Source organism: Dendropsophus ebraccatus, chromosome 1 (assembly GCF_027789765.1).
Source record: "Dendropsophus ebraccatus isolate aDenEbr1 chromosome 1, aDenEbr1.pat, whole genome shotgun sequence".
Lineage (NCBI taxonomy): Eukaryota > Metazoa > Chordata > Amphibia > Anura > Hylidae > Dendropsophus > Dendropsophus ebraccatus.
The window spans coordinates 25,519,614-25,545,746 of record NC_091454.1 but is presented as its reverse complement, the minus strand read 5'-3'; the positions used below and the strand labels follow the sequence as shown (position 1 = coordinate 25,545,746).

General features: G+C 48.6%; 1 protein-coding gene across 1 annotated transcript; it reads left to right on the top strand.

Annotated features, from left to right (window-relative positions):
- The first annotated feature begins 18,552 nt into the window (after nucleotides 1-18,552).
- LOC138775641 (zona pellucida sperm-binding protein 4-like) lies at nucleotides 18,553-25,652 on the top strand. The gene is made up of 12 exons (XM_069955994.1): nucleotides 18,553-18,736; nucleotides 19,211-19,332; nucleotides 19,960-20,065; nucleotides 21,430-21,582; nucleotides 23,149-23,339; nucleotides 23,600-23,697; nucleotides 23,963-24,090; nucleotides 24,564-24,753; nucleotides 24,828-24,978; nucleotides 25,056-25,134; nucleotides 25,239-25,352; nucleotides 25,516-25,652. Exons 1-12 carry the CDS (start codon nucleotides 18,553-18,555, stop codon nucleotides 25,650-25,652), a joined length of 1,653 nt encoding a protein of 550 aa, XP_069812095.1.
- The last annotated feature ends 481 nt before the right edge of the window (nucleotides 25,653-26,133 follow it).

Sequence of the window (26,133 nt, the reverse complement as noted above, 5' to 3'; positions counted from 1 at the left end):
TTAGTGTAGAGAATACTTATAATTGCTACAGAGGTGACCAACTAGCTCAGTGCCAGGTTGGGCAGTACAAGCTCCAGCCCTATACTACTGGGCATAGCAGACCTTCCAGGACAGCTGTGGGACCTCTGTAAGATACTTTGGCTTGCTGCTCTGTCTTACTGGGGATCAGTCCTGAAACTTTAGACTGTCTTGACAACTGTAGAAGGATCCCTGGCATGGACAAGGTAGTCCCTAGAGAATGATTACCCCCTCCTGTGGGTTTACAGTGCATCATAAGAAATCTTTCTGCAGTCCCTGACAAGGGCTCTGGCCTGGGTATCACTACAGCAGGAACTTACTTGCTTACTCGGACAAATGACCTCTCACCAGGAATAGAAACTTTTACAGGGGTGATGGGTCTAACCACCTATTGGTGGGGCTGTTTAAAGAGAATTGTAGTTGGTTGTAAGCTGTGTGGCACCTGTGATTGGATAAGAGAGCGTTCAGACTATGTAATCTATGCAGAGAAGTTTCTGCATATTCCGACGCTCACATCTCCGCCGGTTCCATAGACTCCATTCTATGGTCAGGCGGATTCTGCCGTCAATTCTTTGGGTGGATGAAAGAATCTGCCAGAGTCTAAAATGGCATCTATGGCACAAGCTTTTGCTTTGGTTGTCCAGGCATGATGGAAATTGTAGTTTTGAACAGCTGGAGGGCCGACGGTTCCCCATCCCTGGTTTAGGGGAAGTGAGACATCAAGTGGTGCAAATGCAAACAGCAGCTTCATCCCCTTTGTGTGACACCTGAAAGCTACCTTTACCTGGGGGGCATAAGACTTAGTGGACCACCTGTATCGGGACCCATGATTGGCACCATTTTCTTTATATACACCAGCCCATTCTAGGCACTGGAGGGTGGGCCTGGCACCCCAATGTAATATCCTCCTCAGTGATGCACCTCCATCAGAATCAAGTCTGGATGTGTCACCAAAAGGGATATCGTTACCCTGGGGGCTCCGAGCTTGCCTCCACTGCATGGTGCGGGCCGATGAAAAAAAGGACAGCGCCACTGGGATCTTCATGCCCACAAAGAAGTGACATTTTTTTTCTGAAGCTTTAGTCCGAGCACTCAATTCCTGTCAGCTGGAGAAGTTTGATGCAGTCCTATAAAAAAAATTGATACAGCCATAGACTGCTGTTATGTGGTCCAATGTATATATTATTCAGGAGAATTGGGTGGCAAGGAGAAAACTATGGCAGTACGTTTATACATCTGTTCTAATTTTCAGAACAAATATAATGTACACGTTATATAATACTATACCTCAAACACAGACTGCATTAATTTTTTTAGACACTTCTGTTAACTGGGTAAAAACCTCAATGTAACCAGCCCTAGCCAACTTAATAAACAGCAGTATTATAGTAGATTGCTTCCCTCATCAGAGTTGTAGAACAATTTGTGTTTAAAGGTGCATTCATTGGATTAGCCATGTACCCCAGTATTTGCAGGAAATTTAAGTGCCATGTCCCAGGGTGCTGAGATGGTAATGCGATGCCCTGACCCGAGGGGGTCACTCCGCAGTGCGGATGGTATTGCAGGCAGTAACCGGGCAGCTGCGGGATATAGAGTAGTCACGGTTAGGGCACGAGGGTGGCACAGCTGTAGGCCGGTCTGCGGTACTATGCGGGACACTGGGCATGCAATTCTTCGTTGTACCTAGTCAGGGCACCAGATATTGGACACCAATGCCAGGGTTCAGTAACAACGGTGGTTACAATTTTATTGTAACTGAGGTAACTGGTAGCAACAGTCTCATCCGGATGCAACCGGGTATATAGCAGACTTGTACAAGCAGAGCAAGAGTGGTGCTGTATAGGCTGAGAGTGAAGCGTGCCGGATGATGGGAGTAGTAGTGATAGAGAAATAGAGAGGCTGGGTGGATTAGAGTACTTGTGGTGAATATCTTGAGATGATGAGGAGGTAGAAAACAGGAACGACACCCAAATGAGAGGATACTCCTGGCACTTGAGCAGGCGAACAGCCGGTAACTGCAACAGCAACGCACCAGCCACTTTTCTAAAGGTGAAGAGGGCTGCAGGAACACATCCGTCCTCTCTGAGGTAGAGGACAGAACTCACACAGACCACCTATCCCCTCTGTGGCAGGGACTAGACTAACTTGCAAGAGGAAGTCACATGGTAACCCCTGGCCAAAGCTCGACGGCCATTGGAGGAACCATGGTTACGGGGCATGGTCACGTGATCACCAGCCTTTGCATACCACTGTACATAGTTATACACACAGAAATATACATAAAACTGTACAGGATCCTGAGACCATAATAATAAAAGTAGACTTACAGTGAGAAACAGACAGCCTGTTCTGGGACACTGCATACCTCCCTAGCAAATTTGAGCCGACCTCGGCGAATCTCAAGGGGTAGCATCTCGATTATCGAAACATAAATGGACTGGACAATTAGACAACAGGAATGAATGATGACTGTGAGTGTTAAAGTGTGTGTTTCCCACGCTCAAGGCACAGGTGACAACAGAGAGAGTGAAGAAGAAGAAAACCCTAGTGGCAGGACTTCACCTAGGGGTGCCTAACGTACTCTGGTTACAGGTAGTTAGTGCGTGAACCATCTGACATGTAAGCCAGGACAACTTAACTGCTGGCGGGTGACTCTCAATATTCCAGCCAGTTAGACAGTAGGTTTTCAGTGAAATGTGTTACCCTACTGGAGAGAGAACTGTGAAGACCTGTGTATTACCTTGGGTGTTTGTGTGAAGTGTCCTGGACACCTGAAAGAGAAAGAAGAAAATAATAAAAGCAAACATACATTTGGATACCCTCATGCACACCACTCAATCATACCACACAAGCGCTCCATAGGCCGAACACACGAAAAGGTATCCAGGGTGCAATGTGTATGGACAAATGTAAATGTTGAGTATGACTATGTGTGAAACTACTATGTTGGGACAAGACAGAGGTGAACAAACACTGAAGACACAAGGAAGGGAAACACAAAAGACAACAAATACTGTGAGGTCTTGAGGTGAACTGGCTCAAATAGATCTGAAGAAATCTGAAGAAAACTGGCTCCACTAATCTTTCCAGTTGTAGATATAATAATACTGCAATGAAAAATAGAATACTTTATAGAAAAATACACTCCTTTATAAACTATACTTTCTCTGAGATGTATATAAACTGACTTCTCTCACTCAGAGGAGGAGCTATCTGACTCTGACACCAGAAAAATATATATACTGTTTTTCAAAAGAGGCACTCTACTCTGAGGCTATCTCAATGACCTTTTGCTTACTCAGAGGAGGAAATACACAAATAACCTTGATACTACTTGAAGTGCAACATAGAAATAGATGCATCCAGTGTCGGATTATAATATGGGCGGTTTGGACGGCCGCCCGGGGCCCAAGGCTCCGGGAGTGGGGGGGGGGGGGCCCACGCCATGACGCCCACATTATAATCCACCACTGTTAACTGTCCCCCGGCTGATGCGCGGCTGCCGGGGGTGTCCCATCCTATCCCCGGCAGCGCGCGCATCAGAGAGCTCCCCGTGTGCCTGTGGCTGTGACTTCCAGCGCACGGGGAGCTCTCTGATGCGCGCGCTGCCGGGGATAGGACAGGACACCCCCGGCAGCCGGAGGCTGCAGAAGGAGAGAGGTTCGACAGGGGAACGGACGGCAGGTGAGTTGTGTTGTTTTGTTTTTTTTTGTGTTATCTGCTGGGGGGGAAGGGGGACCATCTATAAGGGGGGGGGGGGAGGGGAGACCATCTATAAGGGGGGGAAAGGGGGAAGAGGGGGGACCAGCTATAAGGAGGGGGAAGGGTGACCAGTGTAACGCCTGGAGTAGTGGATCCACTGGACCGTCACCAGCGATGGCACTAACCTCACCAGGGAGCGGAGTCTAAGGGGCCGCTGGTTTTCACCAGAGCCCGCCGCAAGGCGGGATGGACTTGCTGCGGCAGGCGACCCCCAGGTCGCTACCCCTGGCTTGGTTGCTAGTGACGGCGGGCGAGGCGTGGCAGGAGCAGTAGGCAGGAGATGGTGCTGGCAGAGGCCTGTAGGCGTAACCGCAGGAGTCAGGCTGAACACAGGAGCAATGGTGTGACAGGGGAGCAGGAACCAGGAACAAGGACTAGGGACCAGGTAGCGGATAGGAATCAGGAACAACAGGGAGCTGGGCCAAACGCTATGGGAAGCATGTAGAGGCTCCAACACCTGGAAGGGGGCAGAGCTGGAACTTATAGGGGAGTGATTGACACATGGACTAATTAGGAGCGCACTGCCCCTTTAACTCTGAGACAGCCGGCGCGCGCGCGCCCTAGTCGGCGGGGACGCGCGCGCCGGCTGGCACAGCGGGATACGGGAGCGGGGCGAGGTAAGGCGCCCCCCGGGGCCGAACTAGTGGCAGCGCCGGGTCCCTGTACATGGACCCCGGCAGCTGCATGGAGAGGTCGCGGCGGCGGTCCGGAGCACGGGACGCCGCCGCGGCCGTGACAACCAGCTATAGGGGGGGGGGGGGGGGGAAATCCGCCGCTGGGTGCATCACTAGAATAAGTGCAATAATAACCTGTTGATATCACATAATCATAAAAAGTACTTTAGAAAGAACTGGGTAAGTGTCTCTGTTAGGCAATTGAAACCATCGTCCATGTAAAAGGCTCTGGGACAGGCACTGAAACTTTTTAGCAATGTAAGTGTCCATCAGCTCATAGCTGGATAATACAAGAAGCTTCGTCAGGAGGACCAGGTACAGTACTTGAACGTTGCAGGAACTTTTTAAATCTAAAAAGGAACAGTTTTTAACCCTCTAAGGGCTCTGATCTCTGTAGCGGACCAGTGGAATTCCTCTGGTTGAGCGCTCAGACCGTCTCAGTGGAAGGGCATTTTCAACAGTGACTGGTTCAGGTGCAGGTTGACGATGTTTTCCCGTAGGTGGCTGCGGAGGTGGAGCTGTTGGAAGTATGATTGGAAGAGGGGGAACAACCGGAACGTGCACAGGGACCCCTGAATAACCTATAGGCATGAGGAATGGTTCAGATTGGAACATTTCTTCCAGAGAGAGGGGTTTAGGTGGAGCTGCTGGAAGGGCCAGAGGTACTGGCGTAGACACCGGGCATGGCGCTGCAAGGCCTTGTAGTTCCTCCTTGACACAACGCTTTATCCGATTCCGGTGCACCGTCTGAGGAGCTAGAGCGGGCTTTTTGACCTCATAGACATCAGTCTCCGGATGAGGGATCAAGGAGATAACGTAGGGCTCAGGCTCCCAGAGGCTTTCAAGTTTATGAGAGCGGTGATACCTTTTTGGACAGACTTTATTCCCCACTTGTAGGGGTGCAGCAGTCGCCCTCCGATTATAGGCCTCCTCCTGGCGCTGATGAGCTTCTCCCATCCTTTGATCCACAATTTCCCAAGCATCCTGGATTCTCCTCTGATGCTCCTGAACCCAGTCAGTCTCAGGAAGAGGGTTTGGAGTGTCAAGAGCTGGGACCCCGAGGGCGCGGTCCTGAGGGAGTTGACCTTGGCTCCCAAACATCAAGTAGAATGGGGAGTAGCCCGTGGAGCAATGGGTGGTATTGTTGTAGATTTCCACCAGCTCGTCTAGCAGATGAGGCCACTCCACCCTTTTGGTCACTGAAGCCGTCCTCAGCATATTGATGAACACTTGATTGATTTTCTCGCATAGGCCATTCCCTTTAGGGTGATAGGCCGTGGTGCGGAGCTTCTTGCACTCGTGGTAGGCACACAACTCCTGGAACAGTTGTGACTCGAAGGCCGGGCCCCGGTCTGTCAGCAAAGACTCTAGACAGCCGTAGTGTTTCACGTACTCTCTGTAGAAGGTGAGGCCGGTGGTTCTAGCGGTTAGATCTCGGATGGGCACCACGACTACCCACTTGGAATAGTGATCGACCATGGTTAGGGCATAGGTATACCCACATCTTGTTGGAGCCAACTTCACATGGTCTAGAGCAACGAGTTGATTAGGCCTGTGGGAGTTGAAAGGATGCAAGGGGGCTCTGACTTCTCTTCCCCCAGCCTTGGAGATGTTACAGGCAGGGCACTCAGCACACCAGTTCTCAATGTCAGCTCTCATCCCAATCCAATAGAACCGCGGCCTCCGTTTTATGCACCCCGAAATGACCGGACTGGTCATGATAGGCGTCGAGCACCATCTTAGCATCTCGCCGGGGAATTAGGATCTGGTGGCACCTCTCTCCGGAGACAGGGTCGAGGATTAGTCCCTTCTGTAGGAAGAGTCTCTTTCTCTGCCTCCAAAGTCGCCTTAGTTCAACATCAGGGTAGGGCCTCTTGATCCGCATGGGGACCCGTCCAGTTGAGAGGTAGTCGTAGATCTTCCCTAGAACTCTGGACTCCTCCTGGACAGTTTGACACCTGGTCAGGTCTTGGGGGGCCCCTGTTGGGGAAGGGGACGTTTCAGGCCTAGCTGCATCTATGGCACTCTGGGAAGCAAACCTTTGATAGAAGGGAGGCATTTCTACGTCCTCCCAATCACTATCCTCCGGGGCCTCTTCGCCTCTAGATAGCCGGGACAGGAGGTCTGCATTGACGTTAGCCTTGCCACTGCGGTATTTGATTTCGAATCTGAAATTGGCCAATCTAGAGGCCCACCGCTGTTCCAGGGCGCATAGCCGAGCAGTGTTGAGATGTGCAAGCGGGTTGTTATCTGTATAAATGGTGACGGGGGAAGCAGCGAGATAGTCCTTGAACTTCTCCATGACGGCCCACACTAGGGCGAGCAACTTAAACTTGAAGGAGCTATAGTTGTTGTCATTCCTCTCTGCGCCCCGCAGGCTCCGGCTGGCATAGGCCACAACCCTTTCTTGACCATCTTGGACCTGGGACAACACAGCTCCTAGGCCTTGGAAACTGGCATTGGTGTAGAGCCGGAAGGGAAAGTTATAGTCCGGATAGGCCAGGATGGGGGGCGTGGTCAACAGACGCTTCAATGTCTGGAAGGCAGTCTCCTGTCGTCGGTCTACTCAACAGGGAGTCGTCGATTGTAGCTCTCCCGAGGACATCCCCGGCGCAACTCATTGAGAAGCTCGGCCACTTGTGCAAAGTGGGGAATGAAGCGGCGGTAATAGCCAGCAAATCCCAGGAAACTTCTCACCCCCTTGACGGTCTTAGGAGTGCCCCAGTGTTCTACAGCCGAGATCTTCTCCGGATCAGGTCGTATCCCTTCAGCACTCACAACATGCCCCAGATAGTTCACTTGGGGTTTGAGAAGATGGCACTTGGAGGGTTTGATCTTCAGGCCGTGATCAATTAGGACCTGGAACACTTCAGCCAGATGACAGATTTGGTCATCGTAGGTACGGGAATAGACAATCACATCGTCTAGGTACAGAAGAACACTCTGGAAATTGAGATGGCCGAGACATCTTTCCATCAGCCGCTGAAATGTAGCGGGAGTGTTGCACAGGCCGAAGGGCATACTGGTGAACTCAAAGAGTCCCATGGGGGTGGTAAAGGCCGTCTTCTCCCGATCTTGCTATTAGCCACTAGTAAAGTCCAAGGTGGAGAAGTAGGCAGCCGAGCCCAGAGCAGCAATTGACTCCTCAATTCAGGGCAAGGGATACACATCCTTGTGTGTGATTGTGTTTAGTTTCCTATAGTCCACGCAGAACCGGATGTTGCTGTCTTTCTTTCTTACGAGGACAATAGGGGCGGCCCACAGACTCTGACTTTCCTGGATGACATTAGAATCTTTCATCTCCCTGAGCAGTTTCTTGACCTGCTGATAGCTGGCAGGAGGAATTGGCCGATGTTTCTCCTTGATGGGTGGATGGTCTCCAGTGTTGATTCGATGCTGAACCAGGCTAATCTTCCCAAAGTCGAGGGAGTGTTTGCTAAAGGCCTCATGGTACCGTTTGGCCACTTTGTGGATGTACTCAAGTGGGGTATTGGCATCGCCAATGTGGAGTTCGTCCCACCAAGGGACAGGGGACCTGTTTGCATCTCCTCGAGTACCACAGATGGACCTCTGATAGGCAGTGGTTTCTTCCCCAACGATGTCCTCAGGATCTAGTTGGTACAGCATGGCTACAGTGGTGAACTTAGGTAAGTCAGCGGAGGAGTCTCCTAGGTTCACCAGACGTACAGGGACCTGACCATTGGAGACGGTCACCAGGCTCCTAGCAGCTCTGACAAGAGGTTGCCCCTCGATCTCAATAGCATCCAGAAGAGCGACATAGTCGGCATTGTCGAGACCAGGGCGAACCCTGCACAAGATGAGGAACTCACTGTTAGCTGGGATGGTGATCAGGCGAGCATCTCTAGTGCGGACACGGCAGATCTCCCCTCGAGGGTTGGCAAATTTCTGCTGAGCGGTGAGCAGGGCCGGATTAAGGTTGGTGGAGGCCCTGGGCAAAAATTTTGTTGGGGGCCCCCCCCATTTTTTTTTTTTTCAAAATATATCCCATACAGCGATCTATACAGGTGGCTACTTACTGTAGCAGACTTAGCACCTACCCTTCGTCACTCCTGGCTGTGTGGTTCAGCATCCTCCTCTGTTTTGCATGTGATGGTCACTACAGGCTGCAGTCCAGAGGAAGATGCCAGGCCCTAGAGACAGGATGGGGAGGGGTGTATTCCCACTTTGTGTTTATGTTAATAATACATAATGCGAGAACACAGCACTTCAGTACTTTCTGTGCTCTCTTGCCCCCTGTGTTAGCCACCACAGCAGCATATGCAGATGTGAATCGCTGAAGGAACCTGGACTTGCAAGTCTAAGTCCCATCTGCAGTTCCCAACCATGTACACTAGCTGAAGCAATAAGGAGCAACCAGAAAGTACTTAAAGGCTGTGTAGAATATATAGCGGATATGGTACATGTGAACGTACCCTAAGGATTAAAATACACAGCTGTGTGCAGCCCATGATATGGCATATATAGCCTGTGTGCAGCATATGACATACATAGGATATACACCATATGCTGCACACAGGCTATATACCATACACTGCTCTCAGGCTATATATCATATGCTGCACACAGGCTATATATCATCCACTGCTCTCAGGCTATATATCATATGCTGCACTTAGGCTATATACCATACACTGCTCTCAGGCTATATATCATATGCTGCACACAGGCTATATACAGTATATACCATATGTTGCACACAGATTATATACAGTATATACCACATGCTGCACACAAACTATATACAGTATATACTATATGCTGAACACAGACTATATACAGTATATACCATATGCTGCACACAGACTATATACAGTACATACTATATGCTGCACACAGACTATATACAGTATATACCATATGCTGCACGCAGGCTATATACAGTATATACCATATGCTGCACACGGACTATATAAGGTATATACCATATGCTGCACACAGGCTATATACAGTATATATCATATGCTGCACACAGACTATATACAGTATATACCACATGCTGCACACAGACTGTATACAGTATATACCATATGCTGCACACAGACTACAGAATTATTATCTCATGCAGTTTTGCCACAATTTCAGCTGATACAGTAAAACTCTGCTATTAAAAAGCAGCGTGTGTATTATGGCAAAGAGCAATATTTCCCTATTTACTTCAGGGTTCCCTACCAAATAGTTTTCTACAAAAAAACAAAGAAAAAACATGTAATTCAGTGACTCACAGGTGACGTCTTCTTAAATCTCAGGTGTCACTTTCCTTTTCCTCTCCATCTGGCCTGGACCTCCAGGATGATTTCTTGCAGCTACAATTCTTCTCTTTACAACCTGCAAGACAAACATCTCAGGCTCCGCACATTTCCTTCAATTTCCTTCCCTTTTTTCTTAATGAGTGTGTGGGTTGTCCCCTGTATGTAGCATCCTCTGCTGTGCCCCCATATAGTAATAATGTCCTGTGCCCACATATAGTAATATCTCCTGTTGTGCCTCTGTATAGTAATAAAGTCCTCATGTTGTGCCCACCTATAGTAATATTGCCCCCTGCTGTGCCATCATATAGTAATAATGTCCAGCCCTGCTGTGCCCCCTGCTGTAATGTGCCCCCATAGTATATACCCCCTGCTCTAATGTGCCTCCATAGTATATGGCCCATGCTCTGATATGTGTCCCCATACATAGTATATACCCCCTGCTCTGATATGTGTCTCCATACATAGTATATACCCCCTGCTCTGATATGTGCCCCCATAGTATATGCCCCCTGCTGTAATGTCCCCTTACATAGTATATGCCCCCTGCTCTGATATGTGTCCCCATACATAGTATATACCCCCTGCTCTAATGTGCCCCCATATTATATACCACATTATCGAATGTGCCCCCATAGTATATGCCCCCTGCTCAGATATGTGACCCCATACATAGTACAGTATATGCCCCCTGCTGTAATGTCCCCATACATAGTATATACCCCCTGCTCTGATATGTGTCCCCATACATAGTATATACCCCATGCTGTAATGTCCTCCATAGTATATATACCCCTGCTGTAATGTCCTCCATAGTATATACACCTGCTGTAATGTCCTCCATAGTATATATACCCCTGCTGTAATGTCCTCCATAGTATATACCCCTGCTGTAATGTCCCCCATAGTATATACCACCGGCTGTAATGTCCTCCATAGTATATACCCCTGCTGTAATGACCCCCATAGTATATACCCTGCTGTAATGTCCCCCATAGTACATATATATATATATATATATATACCACCTGCTGTAATGTCCTCCATAGTATATATACCACCTGCTGTAATGTCCCCCATAGTATATATACCCCTGCTGTATTGTCCCCCATAGTATATATCACCTGCTGTAATGTCCTCCATAGTATATATATCCCTGCTGTATTGTCCCCCATAGTATATATACCCCTGCTGTAATGTCCTCCATAGTATATATACCACCTGCTGTAATGTCCCCCATAGTATATATACCCCTACTGTAATGTCCCCCATAGTATATATACCCCTGCTGTAATGTCCTCCATAGTATATACCCCTACTGTAATGTCCCCCACGGTATATATACCCCTACTGTAATGTCCCCCATGGTATATATACCCCTGCTGTAATGTCCTCCATAGTATATACCCCTGCTGTAATGTCCTCCATAGTAAATATACCCCATTCACTCATACTCACCTGATCTGGGCGGGGGATGGGTCTTCTCTCTTCTCTTCTGGTTCCTTCAGCCTGGCAGCCGCTGTGACAGATCGTCCAGCAGGCTCTGTGACGTCACCTCCCTGCTGCAGCTGGAGAAATCAGGTTTCCTACCACTTGAGGTCCCGTCGGCGCGCTGTCCTCTCCTCAGTGAGGTCAGAGGGGAGGAGGGGGGTGGGGGGTCGCAGCAGGAGAGTGTTGTTCGGGACCTTCCAGGAAGCCTCTATCAGGGGGAAGTCTGAGGAGCCTGCCGGGCGGGAGATGTGTCAACACACAGTTAACCCTACACCCAGGCCTGTATTTAGAGTTCATGCTGCCCTAGGCACTTTGCATGCTGAGGCGCCGCTTCTGTCCAGTGTCGGACTGGGGAACCTGGGGCCCACCAGTATAGAACCAGTAAAATGCGACATGCTGACCCGCTCCTTTCCTGGATTCATCTGTATCTGTGACAAATCCCTTGTAAATAACATTTTCAGTCGAACTAAAACTAGAGAGTTGTAGTCTCTGAATAAATCACTGTGTGCAGAGTGTCCTAGTGGCTGCAGTCTGTGGGTGATTACCATCAGCCCTGAAGGTCCAGCAATAAATCTGTCTACAGTTATGAGAGGATTGTACTGCTGTACTACAACTCCCAGCATATCCTGAGGGCTGCAGACTGTCAGTACATGCTGGGAGTTGTAGTGCTTGTAGCTGTTGTAGTTGGGTCCTAGGTTCATTATACACTGGATGCTTTGTGGGAGATCAGAATACATAGATCTGTGGGGCTCAGTGTAGGGAAGTGACCCCAGAACATCACTAATAGGGGACAGAACAAAAACATCTCCCCCTATCCCCCATTAGTGCTGTTCTGGGGTCACTTCCCTGCACTGAGCCCCACAGATCTATGTATTCTGATCTCCCACAAAGCATCCAGTGTATAATGCACCTAGGACCCAACTACAACAGCTGCAGGCACTACAACTCCCAGCATTTACTAACAGTTTGCAGCCCTCAGCATACGCTGGGAGTTGTAGTGCCTGCAGCTCTTGTAGTTGGGTCCTAGTTTAAAAATTTGCGCTAGTGTACTGTAGTGACCACAGGGATGTGTCAGTACACTATCGCAAACGATACACTGACCCATTAAGACCCCAATGATACACAGGCTCTGCACACTATAGAAGTGATTATAGTGCAGTTACTAATGACTCACAGGTTACGTCTTCTCCTATTGCTGTCGCTCACACTTCGCTTTCTTCTCCATCTGGAGCAGCCATCATAAAGACTTCTCCGACCACAAAACATCTGCAGGCGGGCAGCTGGGGGTGACTGGGGAAGGGAGGCAGCTGGGGGTGGCAGGGGAAGCCGCTGGGGTGAAGGGGAGAAGATGGGAGGGCAGCTGGGGTGGCAGGGGAGAAGCTGGGGTGACAGGGGGAGAAGATGGGAGGGCAGCTGGGGTGGCAGGGGGAGCAGCTGGGGCAACTGGGGGAGGGGGAGAACCTGGGGAACAGCTGGGGCAACAGGGGGAGAAGATGGGAGGGCAGCTGGGGTGGCAGGGGGAGAAGATGGGAGGGCATCTGGGGTTGCAGGGGAAGAAGATGGGGGGCGGCTGGGGTTGCAGGGGGAGAAGATGGGAGGGCGGTTGGGGTTGCAGGGGGAGAAGATGGGAGGGCAGCTGGGGTTGCAGGGGGAGAAGATGGGGGGCGGCTGGGGGTTGCAGGGGGAGAAGATGGGAGGGCGGCTGGGGGTTGCAGGGGGAGAAGATGGGGGGCGGCTGGGGTTGCAGGGGCAGAAGATCGGGATAAGCTGGGGTGGCAGGGGGAGAGGATGGGTGGGGGCAGCTGAGGTGACAGGCCGCTCCGGTCGGGGGGCTGAGGGATCAGCTGGGTGGCAGGGGGACCAGCCGGGGGTCCGGGGGATCAGGGTTTCGGAGTCTTAGTGGTGGAGGCCTGTCAGGACTCGGATACTCAGGGCAAGAGTCTTGTGGTGAAGGTGTAGGGGAGGTCCCTTGTAGCCCCCTTAGGGCTTGGCAGAGAGAATCAACTACCTGAGTGAGGAGGTCAGGAGTCACTGGTGGATTAGCAAAGGTAGGCTGTTGTGCAGCCTGGACAGCGGGAACAGGTGGGGCCAAAACTGAGGCTGGAGGTGGGGGTGCAGGTCCCGCTGGTTCTGGGGAATCCGGACCTGGGATACAGCCAGCACAGGGAGTATCAATGCCAACCACCCTTAGGGCTAGAGTCTTAAAGTCCAGGAAAGGCATGGTAGGGTTTTGGGCGGATAGCATACGCAGTTGGCTCTGGATGAGTCTAGAGTCCACCCCCTCTATGAAACGGTCAGTGATCATACTCTCCACAGCCGAGGGATCTATGGTATCCACTTGTCTCAGGGCCCTGTAGGCAGATTGGAGTGCTAGTGCATAGTCTCTTAGGGTCTCACCTGGCCTTTATCGTCGGTCGTAGAACTTAAGGCGGACCTCTGTGGGTGATTGTACCTCAAACTCTTTACCCAGCCGGGCCAGAATCTGTTGCACATCAGCCTTCTCCGTAGCTGGCCATGATCACACCTCCTCTGCAGCGGGACCCTCGAGTTGTCCTAGCAGCAACTGCACCTGCTTGGTGGGAGAGAGTGAGACAAGTTCAAGGGTGCGTGAGATCTTTTCTTTAAAAGCAGCTAATGTGTGGTGTTCTCCTTTATAGCTGGGGAGATTGGAGGGCCCAATGAAGAACGGCACTGCTGCTGTAGCTATAGCGGCCAGAGCAGGGCGGGCAGCTTGTGCCGCAGGCGGACTTCCTGAACCATGACCAGTGGACATGTTGCTGTGTTCCGGTGTGCTGCGCCTGGCAGGGAACAGCGATGACGACAGGCTGCAGGATCAGCGGGTCCTGTAATCCATGGTGTCCGGGATCGGAGATGAATAGGGCGGAAGTCAGGCACGGCACTTCCGGTGGTCCGGGCACAATTTTCTTTTCCTCGGCAACAGAGGCTTAGGTGATGCAGGGCCAGGGCAGGGCTTGGACGGAGCGCACGTGGGAAACAGTACGCTAGCCCCTGGTTTAACTCCTTCGTAGGCTGCAGCGCGGCAATGGCAATGTCTCTGAGGGGGATGACTAGCTGGTAGACAGTAGAATGATAGACACCGCGTGGTGCATCCTGTTTGTGACGCCAAAAATGCGATGCCCTGACCCGAGAGGGTCACTCCGCAGTGCGGATGGTATTGCGGGCAGTAACCGGGCAGCTGCGGGATATAGAGTAGTCACGGTTAGGGCACGAGGGTGGCACAGCTGTAGGCCGGTCTGCGGTAATATGCGGGACACTGGGCATGCGATTCTTCGTTGTACCTAGTCGGGGCACCAGATATTGGACACCAATGCCAGGGCTCAGTAACAACCGTGGTACAATTTTATTGTAACTGAGGTAACTGGTAGCAACAGAATATCTTGAGATGATGAGGAGGTAGGAAACAGGAACGACACCCAGATGAGAGGATACTCCTGGCACTTGAGCAGGCGGAAAGCCGCTAACTGCAACAGCAACGCACCAGCCACTCTTCTAAAGGTGAAGAGGGATGCAGGAACACATCTGTCCTCTCTGAGGAAGGGAACAGAACTCACACAGACCACCTATCCCCTCTGTTGCAGGGACTAGACTAACTTGCAAGAGGAAGTCACATGGTAACCCCTGGCCAAAGCTCGACGGCCATTGGAGGAACCATGGTTACGGGGCATGGTCACGTGATCACCAACCTTTGCATACCACTGTACATAGTTATACACACAGAAATATACATAAAACTGTAAAGGATCCTGAGAGCAATAGGGGTGAAACAGCAAGTAGTTACAGTGCATAGAGTTACCAGGACAGGCAGGACCAGAATAATAAAAGTAGACTTATAGTGAGAAACAGACAGCCTGTTCTGGGACACTGCAGTAACACCAGGTGGGCTCTGGTGTTTTACTGGAGCACTTGTCATGGTGGCGTTACCCAACCCCCGGACACACTGGCACTGGGCTTTATAAAGGGTAGCACAATGTGGGTGCAGGTGACAAAGAAAAACAGAGAAAAAAAAGGAATGACTTTACTTGAGAACTTCAGGGCAATGTAAAACAGGTGAAATGAGTGCAGAATATAATCTCAAAAATAGAATGTAACAGGGTCTTCTCTTGGTGGACAACACGGCAGTTTAGCTTGGGTGCTTAAAGCAAATGTACCATCAGTACATTCTGTTTAAGCTTTGCACATGGATAGAACGGCTTCGGCACGGGGAAGCCTGTGCCGTGGCCCTTTTTTTGAACTGCGGCCCGGTTCCCTGGCATCTAATGGAACTACGCCATGCCACGGCCGGCCCGCCTCCAGTGCTTCATCCCTGGTCGTAGAACGGTGCCGTATGAGGGGACGGGGCTACAGTTTAAAAAAAAAAAAAGGAGAATGGCACCGGCGCTGTTCTATCCATGTGCAAAACATAAAGCGAATGTACTGATGGTACTTTTGCTTTAAGGTGTAGATAGTAGGTTGAGTAGAATAGGTTAAGGCTTGTTTTGAGCTAAGCATGAGGACAGCAGTGGGCTTCTGGCTGTCTCAGGGTAGTGGGGCCCTGACTAGACTTTAAGGCTCTCAGCTGTGGGGGCTCTAGCCAACTTAAAGGGGTGGCAATAAACTTACAGTTATAGTACCTCCTGCAGATTTGCGCAGTGCTTCTGAAGAGAGAAGCAGCCCCATATTGTCTCCTTGACCGTAGCCTCACCCTCTAGCCCCCTATTGTCTCCTTGACCGTAGCCTCACCCTCTAGCCCCTATTGTCTCCTTGACCATACCCTTTGGCACTAGCCAGACATGGCTAGGGAGATAAGAAGAAGAATAATCCTTAGCACAGAGTCCTGTACAAGGTTCCTGGTCCTCAGGCCAGGCCTGGGTATAAGCTTCAGCAGGAGCTCTAGTTGTTTGTCTGTCTCTCTCTCACCATACACTAGACCATGGATCTCTAAATTGCGGCTCTACAGCTTTTGCAAAACCACAATTCCCATTATGCACGGACAGCTAAAGCTTTGGATTTGGCTGTCCAGGCATGATGGGAAATGTAGTATTGCAACAGCTGGAGGGCCACAGTTTGAAGACCCTTGCCCTAGACAAAAGACCCCTCCCACCAGGAACCAACTCACTATATAGTGTTGACCTCCTATTGGTGGGAAAAGTGCTAGAGAAAGGAGAAGGAAGAAATGTAATAGGACAGTGTGAGTGGTACCTGCACCAGTGATTGGTTGAACAGTATAAACCAACAGTTAACACTTTACCTTCAGCTGTGCATGCAAACAAGGGAGAGTGAAACACCAAGTGGTCATCGTGCGGAAAGGCACCTATCATCCCAAAGTGTGAAACCTGACAGAGTTACCCTTTATACAGGTGGTATAACAGAGGTACTGGGAAACCACAGAGGGAGCAAAGCTTCTTGACAGCAATTAAGTTTGTGACGTTTTACAGGTATGTAAATCCACATGCACATGTAAGGAAAATTTCCTGACCCATAGGCTTGTATTAGGCACAGACACCCTTCAGGATTTTTCCTGAAGACTGTATGTTCTGAAAATTAGGACTGTAAAATATAAAGCAGGTCCAATTCTCAGAAGAAATTCCGGCACAGATGCCCCATAGAAACATATAGGAGAAACTGGAATTTTGGATGGCTCTGCAAGTCAGGCCAACATCAGCACCTGGACAAGTACCGCTGGGTGCTACACCTGGCCCTTTAACTGTATACACTCCTTATCAAGAGCACATACAGTTAAATGCAGTGCTGTTTTTGACAGGGTAATGAGCGATTGGCTCCCAGCCCTGTCGATCACTCTTATGGCCAGAGTCAGCATTATGACTCTGGGTACAAGAGGCTGCAATGACATCACTTGCGCATTCGCAGAGGAAAAAGCCAGAGGAGAGCACCGCTGGAGCAACTCGACAATGTGGGCCCTAAACAGCTGCTCCTCAGGGGGTGTGAGGTATAGGCAACCTGCCAATCACCCTCTCCTCTTCCCTGTACAGTGTCTTGAATGCATGCTATCAGATGTCTTCATGTGAACACCAGGATTTCAATACTTTACTAACGCCATCATTGACCTTAATGGTAAAGGGTCTTCAGGAGGCAACCAGAATATCCATTACATCCTCGGGAGAAGATCGCATGTATTTTGTAGTCCAAAGGAAGCATTTAGGCCCAATTCGGGCCCTTAAATAGTACTTAGGCTTAATATGTGCCGTCACTTAGTAATAAGCCCCCCTATAGTGGATAAGTCCGCTCTGTGGCACCATATAGAATCCCTGCCATCCCTGCAGAGCGCTGGATTAATATTCATTAGAAGGGATGGGCCAGCTGGGGCTGATCGGGGCTCTGTGGTGATAGCCCCGCCCCCAGGGCACCAAACTGCCTCATTAGCATATGGATTGGTGAAAATGGCAACAAGGAGAAAGTAAAAAACTTCTCCCTATAGCGCACAGGGCGCTAAGGATGAAGGTAAATCAGCAAGTTAGATGCTTTTAAACTTCTGATAGTTTCCCTTCAAATAAATGGGTGTCCTTACACTTTTGACACACTCACTCACTGCATGTAGATGTATGTACTGAAACTGTTTTGGAGTTTGCATTACTATGAATGATGATGCACAGACCGTATCTACAGAACACGTGAACGTAGCCTAAAATTAGGGTGCATACACACTATGGAATTCCCACGTATGACCCGCGGCGGATTCCGTCGCTCGCACCCGCACGCGGTGGTGGCCCACATCTCCGTCCGTGCCATAGACACTATTCTATGCACAGGCGGATTTCGCAATCCGCCAAAAGAAGTGACATGTGACATGTGACAAGTGACAAGTGACATGACATGTAGAATAGTGTCTATGGCACGGGCGGAGATGCGCGCCACCGCGTGCGGGTGGGAGCGACGGAATCCACCACAGGTCATACGCGGGAATTCCATAGTGTGCACGCACCCTTAGGCTGTGTTCACACATGTTGCATTTTTATTGCAATGCTGCAGCCTTTATTTATTTATTTTTTTTACACTGAAATGACACAATACTGTAATGAAACTGCAAGGTGTCAACATAGCCTAACCCCTTCAAAGACCATACAGATGTAGCTGTGCTCTACACAGGACTGCAGGTACTGCATTATCTTGGGACTCCACACTATTCTTTGTGCTATGATCAGGTTGTAGTAGATCCCAGTATATGTGCATGCATGTGGGAACAGCCACTAGTGATCCTCATCATCCACCTCACACCTGACGTTACTTTATCCCCCGTCCTATCACACAGCGGCTCTGGGATCACTCACAAGGTATAAAGCTGGGGGCTATGGCAGACTGAGGTATAGGTGGCTGCTGGCAGGATGGGCTTGTTTGGAGCAGGTGTGGGGGTTGTGCTGGTGCTTTGGGTCTATGGGTTGGGGTCTGTAGTGTGTGCAGTACAGGATTACTGGGATGATCCTTCCCATCTGCATTGTGGAGATGATGCTATGGAGTTCTCTCTTCCATCTTTGCTGGACAATGCAGTCTTTACAATGAACATTATAGGTAAGCGCTGGAATGTCTAAGTGCTAAAGGGATATGTTTTGAAGGGGTTATTCATGCTTAGAAAAAAAAGTGTCTCGCTGTATATCTCTGCATGTGTCATTGCTTGTATAACACAGTGCACCAACACCTTGTCCTCATGCAGCGTGTCATTCACTAATGGGAGCACGCTGTATTGTCTGATTGTCTGTCTGGCATTTGATTACTGGTGGTTGAAGTTGTTTGTAGCCCCAGGGAGTTCTGGAAAACATGGATACAACCTATGGCATGTGGCTGTATCATGTTTTCCCAGACTCCTTAGGGATGCATTTAATTCTGGCCACCAGTATTCAAATACTGAATGATTGTGCTCGAGCATTCTCCCGTCACACTCATCTCTAGTGCCAAAACCTTCCCATCTAAAATACTGTGCTACACAATCTGTAACATCATACTGAAGTTTAGTAACTTATACCTGACCATCTACTCTGATTCTAGGCAAGAATGGAACCTCTCACAATCTTCACAATGACTCCACCTGTGGAACCTGGATTGTAGAGAAATCTAACAGATTGATGGTGGTCGGTTCTTCCTTTGATGGCTGCTATGTGCAGGAGGAGGTAAGTTGTAAGGGGATTTAGAGTTGGCCATAGACTGGACTCCTGAGCAGGGATGACTCTAGGGGTCTGTTCACACGGGGAACATCAGTCACTTTTGCTGTAGGTACTGAGGATCTTGTGTCTATCACGAGTCTTAACAATTGTACAGTACTATTGGTGCTTTAATGTGGTCAATAATATGATGGAACTACATACTATGTATAGTAGTATACATACTACTATGGTGCTACAAAGTATTGTGTATGTATGGAAGTCTTTGACCAACATGGCACTGTATGACAGAATACCATATAGAGAGCAGTTACAGTACAGGGCAACATCCAATGTAAGCCAGCCCAGATAATACAATGACCAAGAAGTGACTTGAAATGGTCTTTACTTGCCAGTCTGTTAAAGGGGTTATCCAGAGCTAAAAAAACAAACATGGCCACTTGTCTCCAGTTTGGGTTCCATTCCAACTTCCATTGTCCTGAATGGAGCTTCATTACAACCCACACCTGAGCTGTAGACAAGAGTGGTGTTCTCTGGAAGAAAGTGGCCATGTGTTTGTAAGCCTATCAAAGGCTCAAACTTCATGGCATATTGGGATTTCTTAATGCAACGGTCAGAACTGTCCTGTAATTGCAGAATGGAAACTACGTGGTGACTGTCGCTCTGGAAGAAATTCTTGATGGTGTGAAAACTCGGTATCACAAGAAGGATCTTATGTGCCCCATTCTTCCTGCTCTTCCAGGTAAGTCTATAATAAACCAGAACTCTGTTTATATAGTTGAAAAAGACAAGTCAGTTTAAAGGGGTTATCCAGTGCTACAAAAACATGGCCACTCTCTCGTCTCCAGATTGGGTGGGGTTTAGAACTTGGTTCCATTGAAGTAAATGGAGCTTAATTGCAAACCGCACCTGAACTGGAGACAAGAGAGGGGGAAAGTGGCCATGTTTTTGTAGCGCTGGATAACCACTTTAACCTATAACCTTACTGTTGTAGTGTCCTAAAGTTCTAACCACCTGTCAGAATGTAACTCAGGTGTCACACAGTGCTGGCAGCTATGCTTTCCACTGGAGACCTACAAAGGTTTAGTTATGTTTAACCAATCACAGGTGCAAGACACTCTTTACACCTCTACACTAACCCTGATTTCCTGTGACACGGCCCTAGGCAGGATAGATGTTTCCTGTGGTTAGTGAGTTGTGGTCTAGCTGGGTAAGAAGAATTGTTTCCACAGACTGATACCAGCACTATGCAGTGCTAATCCTTAAAAGTGGGGTAACAGGAACATTAGGACCACCCTTTTCTATGCCAAGGTTCTCAGTCAGGACAGTCGCCCCCTAAAGAAAGGCAGAGGGACTGTTCCCCAGTAAGGCAAAGTTGCTACAGACTAGGGATGGTCTGAACCAAGTTTGTTTCAGGTTCATACAAACCCAAACTCTCGGCATTCGATTCCTGCTGTCTGCCTGCTCCGTGTAGCGGGTAGATACAGCGGGAGGACCGCCTGGATAACTGGGATACAGCCTATGGCTGTATCCCAGTTTTCCAGGTGGTCCTCCCGCTGTATCCACCCATTCCATATAGCGGGCAGACAGCGGGAATCATTGCCGAGAGTTCGGGTTCATACGAACCCTAACCGAACTCTGTTCGGACCATCCCTACTACAGACCAAGTACCTTACTGACTCGTCCACTTGGGAACACAAACCACCAAACACCAGAAGCTGACCTGCTGCACACAACTCCTGCAACCGGCACCCTGGGCCATGGCACTGTTGCTCCAGAAGGTGCATTGGCTGTCCTATTAAAGTTTAACTCTAACTATTAGCATAAACTTTTTTTTTTTCATTTTTTATTGGAGCCATTTATGATGTGCTTTGGAAATCCTAACATGGATGTAGGATAACAGGGGGTCTCTATCTCTTATAGGTGGTTGTGGACCTTGTTGCCTATGAAACCTACACAGGTTACATAAATGGCTAAAAACTAAATAAAACTACTCATGAGGGCAAGCCACCAGGGCAAAGAATTCTGAGTTATTGTAGTGTACTTTATTTATTTTTTCTCATTGGTTTAGTGTCTAATCTTGTCCTTCTGATTTCTCTTCTCCAGCTATGGATGCTCCGAGTGCAAGTGACTGTGCTTCAGTCCAGCCAAGTGACCGCCTGCCATGTGCCAATGACTCTGTATCCAGAGAGCAGTGTGAAGGCCGTGGATGCTGCTTTTCTCAGTCTGATGTACCACGCTGCTTCTATGGGAAGAAACGTAAGTTGATGCTGTCATACCACTACTGTGGTGGTTGGATGGGGTATAGCTCAGCCAGATGGTAGGTTGTCGTGGGGGCACATCTGCTTTTATTTTAAGGTGGCAGGCTATTCCCTTTCCACTGTGGTCGGTGATCTACTGGGCTGTGAGGGGGGGGGGGGGGGGTCCCTTGGGTACTTATCACAGTGGTCCAGAATGGAGTTGTGACCCACCCGGACTATCTGTACTGCCACCCACAGAAAGGGTAGATGACCCAAGGATGTAGCAATGACTGTGTAGGTGTCTGGACAATAATCTGAGTCCTGTTATAAATAAAATCTTTACTACAGGAATACTTAGCGCAGATTGTGTCTAATCAGAAGCCTATTGTCAGCTGGTGTACTAAGGGCTTTAGAGGCAAAAGAGCTGTGCTGAGAAGGTTCAGAGTAGCAGAGAGGAGTTTGTCTTGAGAGTTCCAACCCAGGGTAGAAGTGTGCTCTGCCGGAACTTTAGAAGAAGTAGACTACTTGTGCACATGTTTCGACCTCATCGTGATACCACCTATTGCCCTACAGTGTCAGGTGACACAAGCCCCAGACCTTTGTTACCTGAGTTGAGCAGGATGGTCAAAATTACCTGGTTACACCCTTGCTGCAAGATAGGGCAATGTTGCTACAAGCCTACATACTCTTATCAGGTTCAGTTCCTCTTGTTTCAGGATAATATCCTGCACCTTAAGAGATGTTCACGGTGTGGATTTGGGTGATCTGACTTGTCCTCTCTCAAGTAGTTAAACATTAAATAACTAGAATAAGAGTTGCTTTTAGGAAGAGTCTCTGCGTCTCCCATGTGTGTCTGTTAGCTACCGCACTCCAGACTGGACTACACTGGACTGTACTATCGTCCCTGACAGGGGACCTGGCTGAGCCAGGGCCCAGCTGAACTACAGGGCCAGTCTTTTGTTGTGTCCTCTCTACAAAGACTTGGATAAGACTCCCTAAGTGTGGCTGTGTACTTCCCCCTCCCCATGTGACAACTTCCTACAGGGTGTGTAATACCTCCTGTGAGTGTGTAAAGAATAGAGATGGGCTCAGAAGAGAAAAGAGCTCTTATTGGTGCACAGATTAGAAACACACAATAACCCCTTGTTCACTACAGTTGAGTAGCGACATCTAGTGGCAAAACTTAGGCACTTACAGACTTTTGCAAGGGGTGTATAGACTAGCAACACCTGTTGTGGGATACCACACTGGTAGTTATAACTTGGGCCTGCAGGTATAGCAGTATACTCACTCACAAGAAATAAGCAATCTCTTCCAGAGTCTGACATACAATTGCTGCTTGGGTGTTAATATCCATATTTACTCTATTGACAGTTCTTCATATAGAGGGGTAATACACTGGCCTCTGGTCCCTAAGCAATAACTGCACACAATTCCCTTACTAAGCTTATAAGCATCTAGCGAAGAGTCAGCTGGAAAGTTGGTGACACTTGTAATCTTGGCTAGATCTTAATGAACCTTCCATGTGTGACCATTCTGTATATGGTCACTAGATGACATAACACTTTGTCCTCCCTGTACACAGTGACTGCCTATTGCTCTGCTGATAACAACATGGTGGTTGCCATCTCCAAAGACCTGACTCTACCATCCCTGATCTTGGACTCTGTACGGATAGTGGATGTGGATTCCAGCTCGTGTCCCCACCTGAGAGTAGCAGCAACTGCATCATTTATTGGGTACCAGTTCCCCCTCTCCTGTGGGGGTCCCAAACAGGTGAGTGTAAAGTGTGGCTCTGACTTTATTGCTAAGCTCTATAAGATTGCCTTGCCCCATGCTGGGAATGAGCACTTCATGGGTTGGGACTTGTGAAGGCTCAGCAAAAATGGCTCAAGCACTTTCTAGAGATCCCCACTAACATCACTGGATGCTGATGGCTGGCTAATAGTGGTGCTGTCCATTAACTGTCTATGGAATGAATATCTTTGCATTGCCAAGCTAGGATGGAGGTCTAACACCACTGGTTGATTCAACAGGTGGATGGCACATCCATGGTGTATGAACGCACTCTGGAGGCAACCAAAACCATAAGGACCTGGCAGATGAGATCAATCACCAGAGACAGTACAATGAGGTAAGAGGAATATTCCAGGCCTATATACCACTAATACAAGAACCTTTATTCTCTATGGTTAGGGGTAAGTTACAGCCAGACTGCTAATGGCAGCTTATCCCTCAGAATTGGGTCAGACATAATGGATTTTTACTGCCTACCTCATCTGACTTGGGAGGCCCCCATACACTATACAAATATTGGCTGAGCAGGTTCACACCTCAGTTTAAAGTGTATGAGAATCTTTTATACTAGTCGGGTTACTAAGGTATTCTTCTAACTACAGGGTGACTGTACGCTGCACCTACACCCAGATCGGAGCTGCCCCCCTACAAGTAGAAGTTCTGACCCTTCCTCCACCTCTTCCTGTATCTACATCTGGACCTCTGCTCCTGGAGATGAGAATAGCTCAAGGTAACTCTGACACTGGGCCAAGGAAAACTGATGGCCCTAATATGCCTATTAAAACAGATCCAGAGTAACCATAGACTACACATTACTGGCATCTATAGATTGGGAGATATATAAATAGTAGACACTACCAGAATATAAATAGTAGACACTACCAGAACATCAAACTACTTAAGGTCACATCTGTAAGGTCACATCTGTAAACAGTCCACAACTTGGTTGCTTTGAAATTTAGCTTGGTTATGAGGGTGGACATACAAGCTGTGGTTCTATAGACCATGGGTCTCCAACTGCGGCCCTCCAGCTTCTGCTAAACCACAATTCTCATGCCCGGACAGATAAAGCTTTGGACTTGGCTGTCCAGGCATGATGGGAAATGTAGTATTGCTGCAGTTTGGAGACCCATGCTATAGACAGACAAGTGGTAATTGGAAGAGGAGCTAATGTGTTTACTAGAAGCCAAAACTGTCTTGCAGATGAGCGGTACGCCTCATACTATGCTGACCAGGATTATCCCATTGAGAGAATACTAAGAGATCCTGTGCATGCTGAAGTCCGGATTCTGCAGAGGACTGACCCCAGCCTGATTCTGGTCTTGAACAACTGTTGGGCCACCAATTCTCCTGTGCCTACTGAGGCTCCACAATGGCCCATCTTGGTCAACAGGTGAGGACTGAATGGACAATGAATAGAACTTGTCTTGAGGCTGCCATGGTTTACCTAATGTGTTCCCTTTCCAGCTGCCCTTTTGATGGAGACTCCTACCTCACCCAGCTGGCTCCTGTTGGCCCTTCCTCACAGAACCTGCCTTTCCCAACACACTACAAGCGCTTCATTGTTAGCGCCTTCACCTTTGTGGATTCTGCCACCCAGACCGCTCTTAAAGGATTGGTAATGTTCCATATAACACTTAATAGTAACCAACACAACTCAACTTCTGGTGTCCAACAACTTGTATTGTCCTACAGGTGTTCCTCCACTGCAGCGCTTCTGTATGTGTCCCATCTGCTACTGAGTCCTGTGCTGTCACCTGTCCCCAAAGGCAAAGTATGTAAAAGTTAATTAGTCTTGTTTCAGCGCCTTTGTCTCCTTGCTTTTGTGACTACTGATCAATGGTGTTTTGGGGTATAACTCTTAACCTTGTCTTGCAGAGAGAGCAGCTGGATCCTTGGCCACAGAAGATGCTCTTACCATGGTCTCGGCTCATGGCCCTGTAGTGTTTCTCCCTGAAGAGATGAGAACAGATGAGGTTCTCGGTATGGAGGGTAAGGTGCTATACAGAATAAATGGATATATAGTACAGTAGTCAAGATTTGACAGTATTGGTGCCTAACTACATGTACCTTCTAGTGTTCAGACATTGCAATGCTAGGATGGTTCCTTATGTGTCGTAGTCATTTCAGCTAAAGTCTACTTGTCTATACACAGGTCCTCTTGGTTCTGATCTTGCCCTGGCTTGGCTACAAGGAACAGCAGCTGCTGGTTTTGTCATGATGGTGTCTCTTCTTGGTATCTACAAGTATAGAAGACAAAGGAAATGTGTAGTGTCCACTATAAATGCCTGAATAAAGTAGTGCTTTCTAAAAAAAAAAAAAAAAAAAACTTGTGTTGTGTATTAGGGAAATACTGGAATTTTGCAGCTTTACCACCAGTTACTAACAAAGTAGGCCCTAAAGCTGCATTCACATGGTCTGTGTAATGACAATGCTGCAGTGATTGTTTCCTGCCAGTGTTTCATGGAACATGTGAATGCAGCCTGAAGGTGTCACTAATATATATATATATATATATATATATATATATATATATATATATAATTTAATCAAGAGGTTGTTTTAAGAAGCTTTGTAATTGGGTTTATTAGCCGAACAATGGATTTTTATGGTAAAGGAGTTTGATGCTCTCGCCCATCTTCATGGTTTTCTATGGAGGGGTGGAGTGAGATGAGGCACCAAAACTGGGACAACAATGTTAATTTACAGCTACATCACCGGCTATCTCCTCTGAAGTCAGCTCTGACCACCACTGTGTAATCCTTTTTGTTCT

Bases quoted from the DNA above. Each gene is read 5' to 3' on its own strand.
- LOC138775641 (XM_069955994.1), top strand. From the start codon at position 18,553: ATGGGCTTGTTTGGAGCAGGTGTGGGGGTTGTGCTGGTGCTTTGGGTC. The intron at 21,583-23,148 runs GTAAGTTGATGC...CCCTGTACACAG, and splicing joins CTGCTTCTATGGGAAGAAAC to TGACTGCCTATTGCTCTGCT. The intron at 23,340-23,599 runs GTGAGTGTAAAG...TTGATTCAACAG, and splicing joins CCTGTGGGGGTCCCAAACAG to GTGGATGGCACATCCATGGT.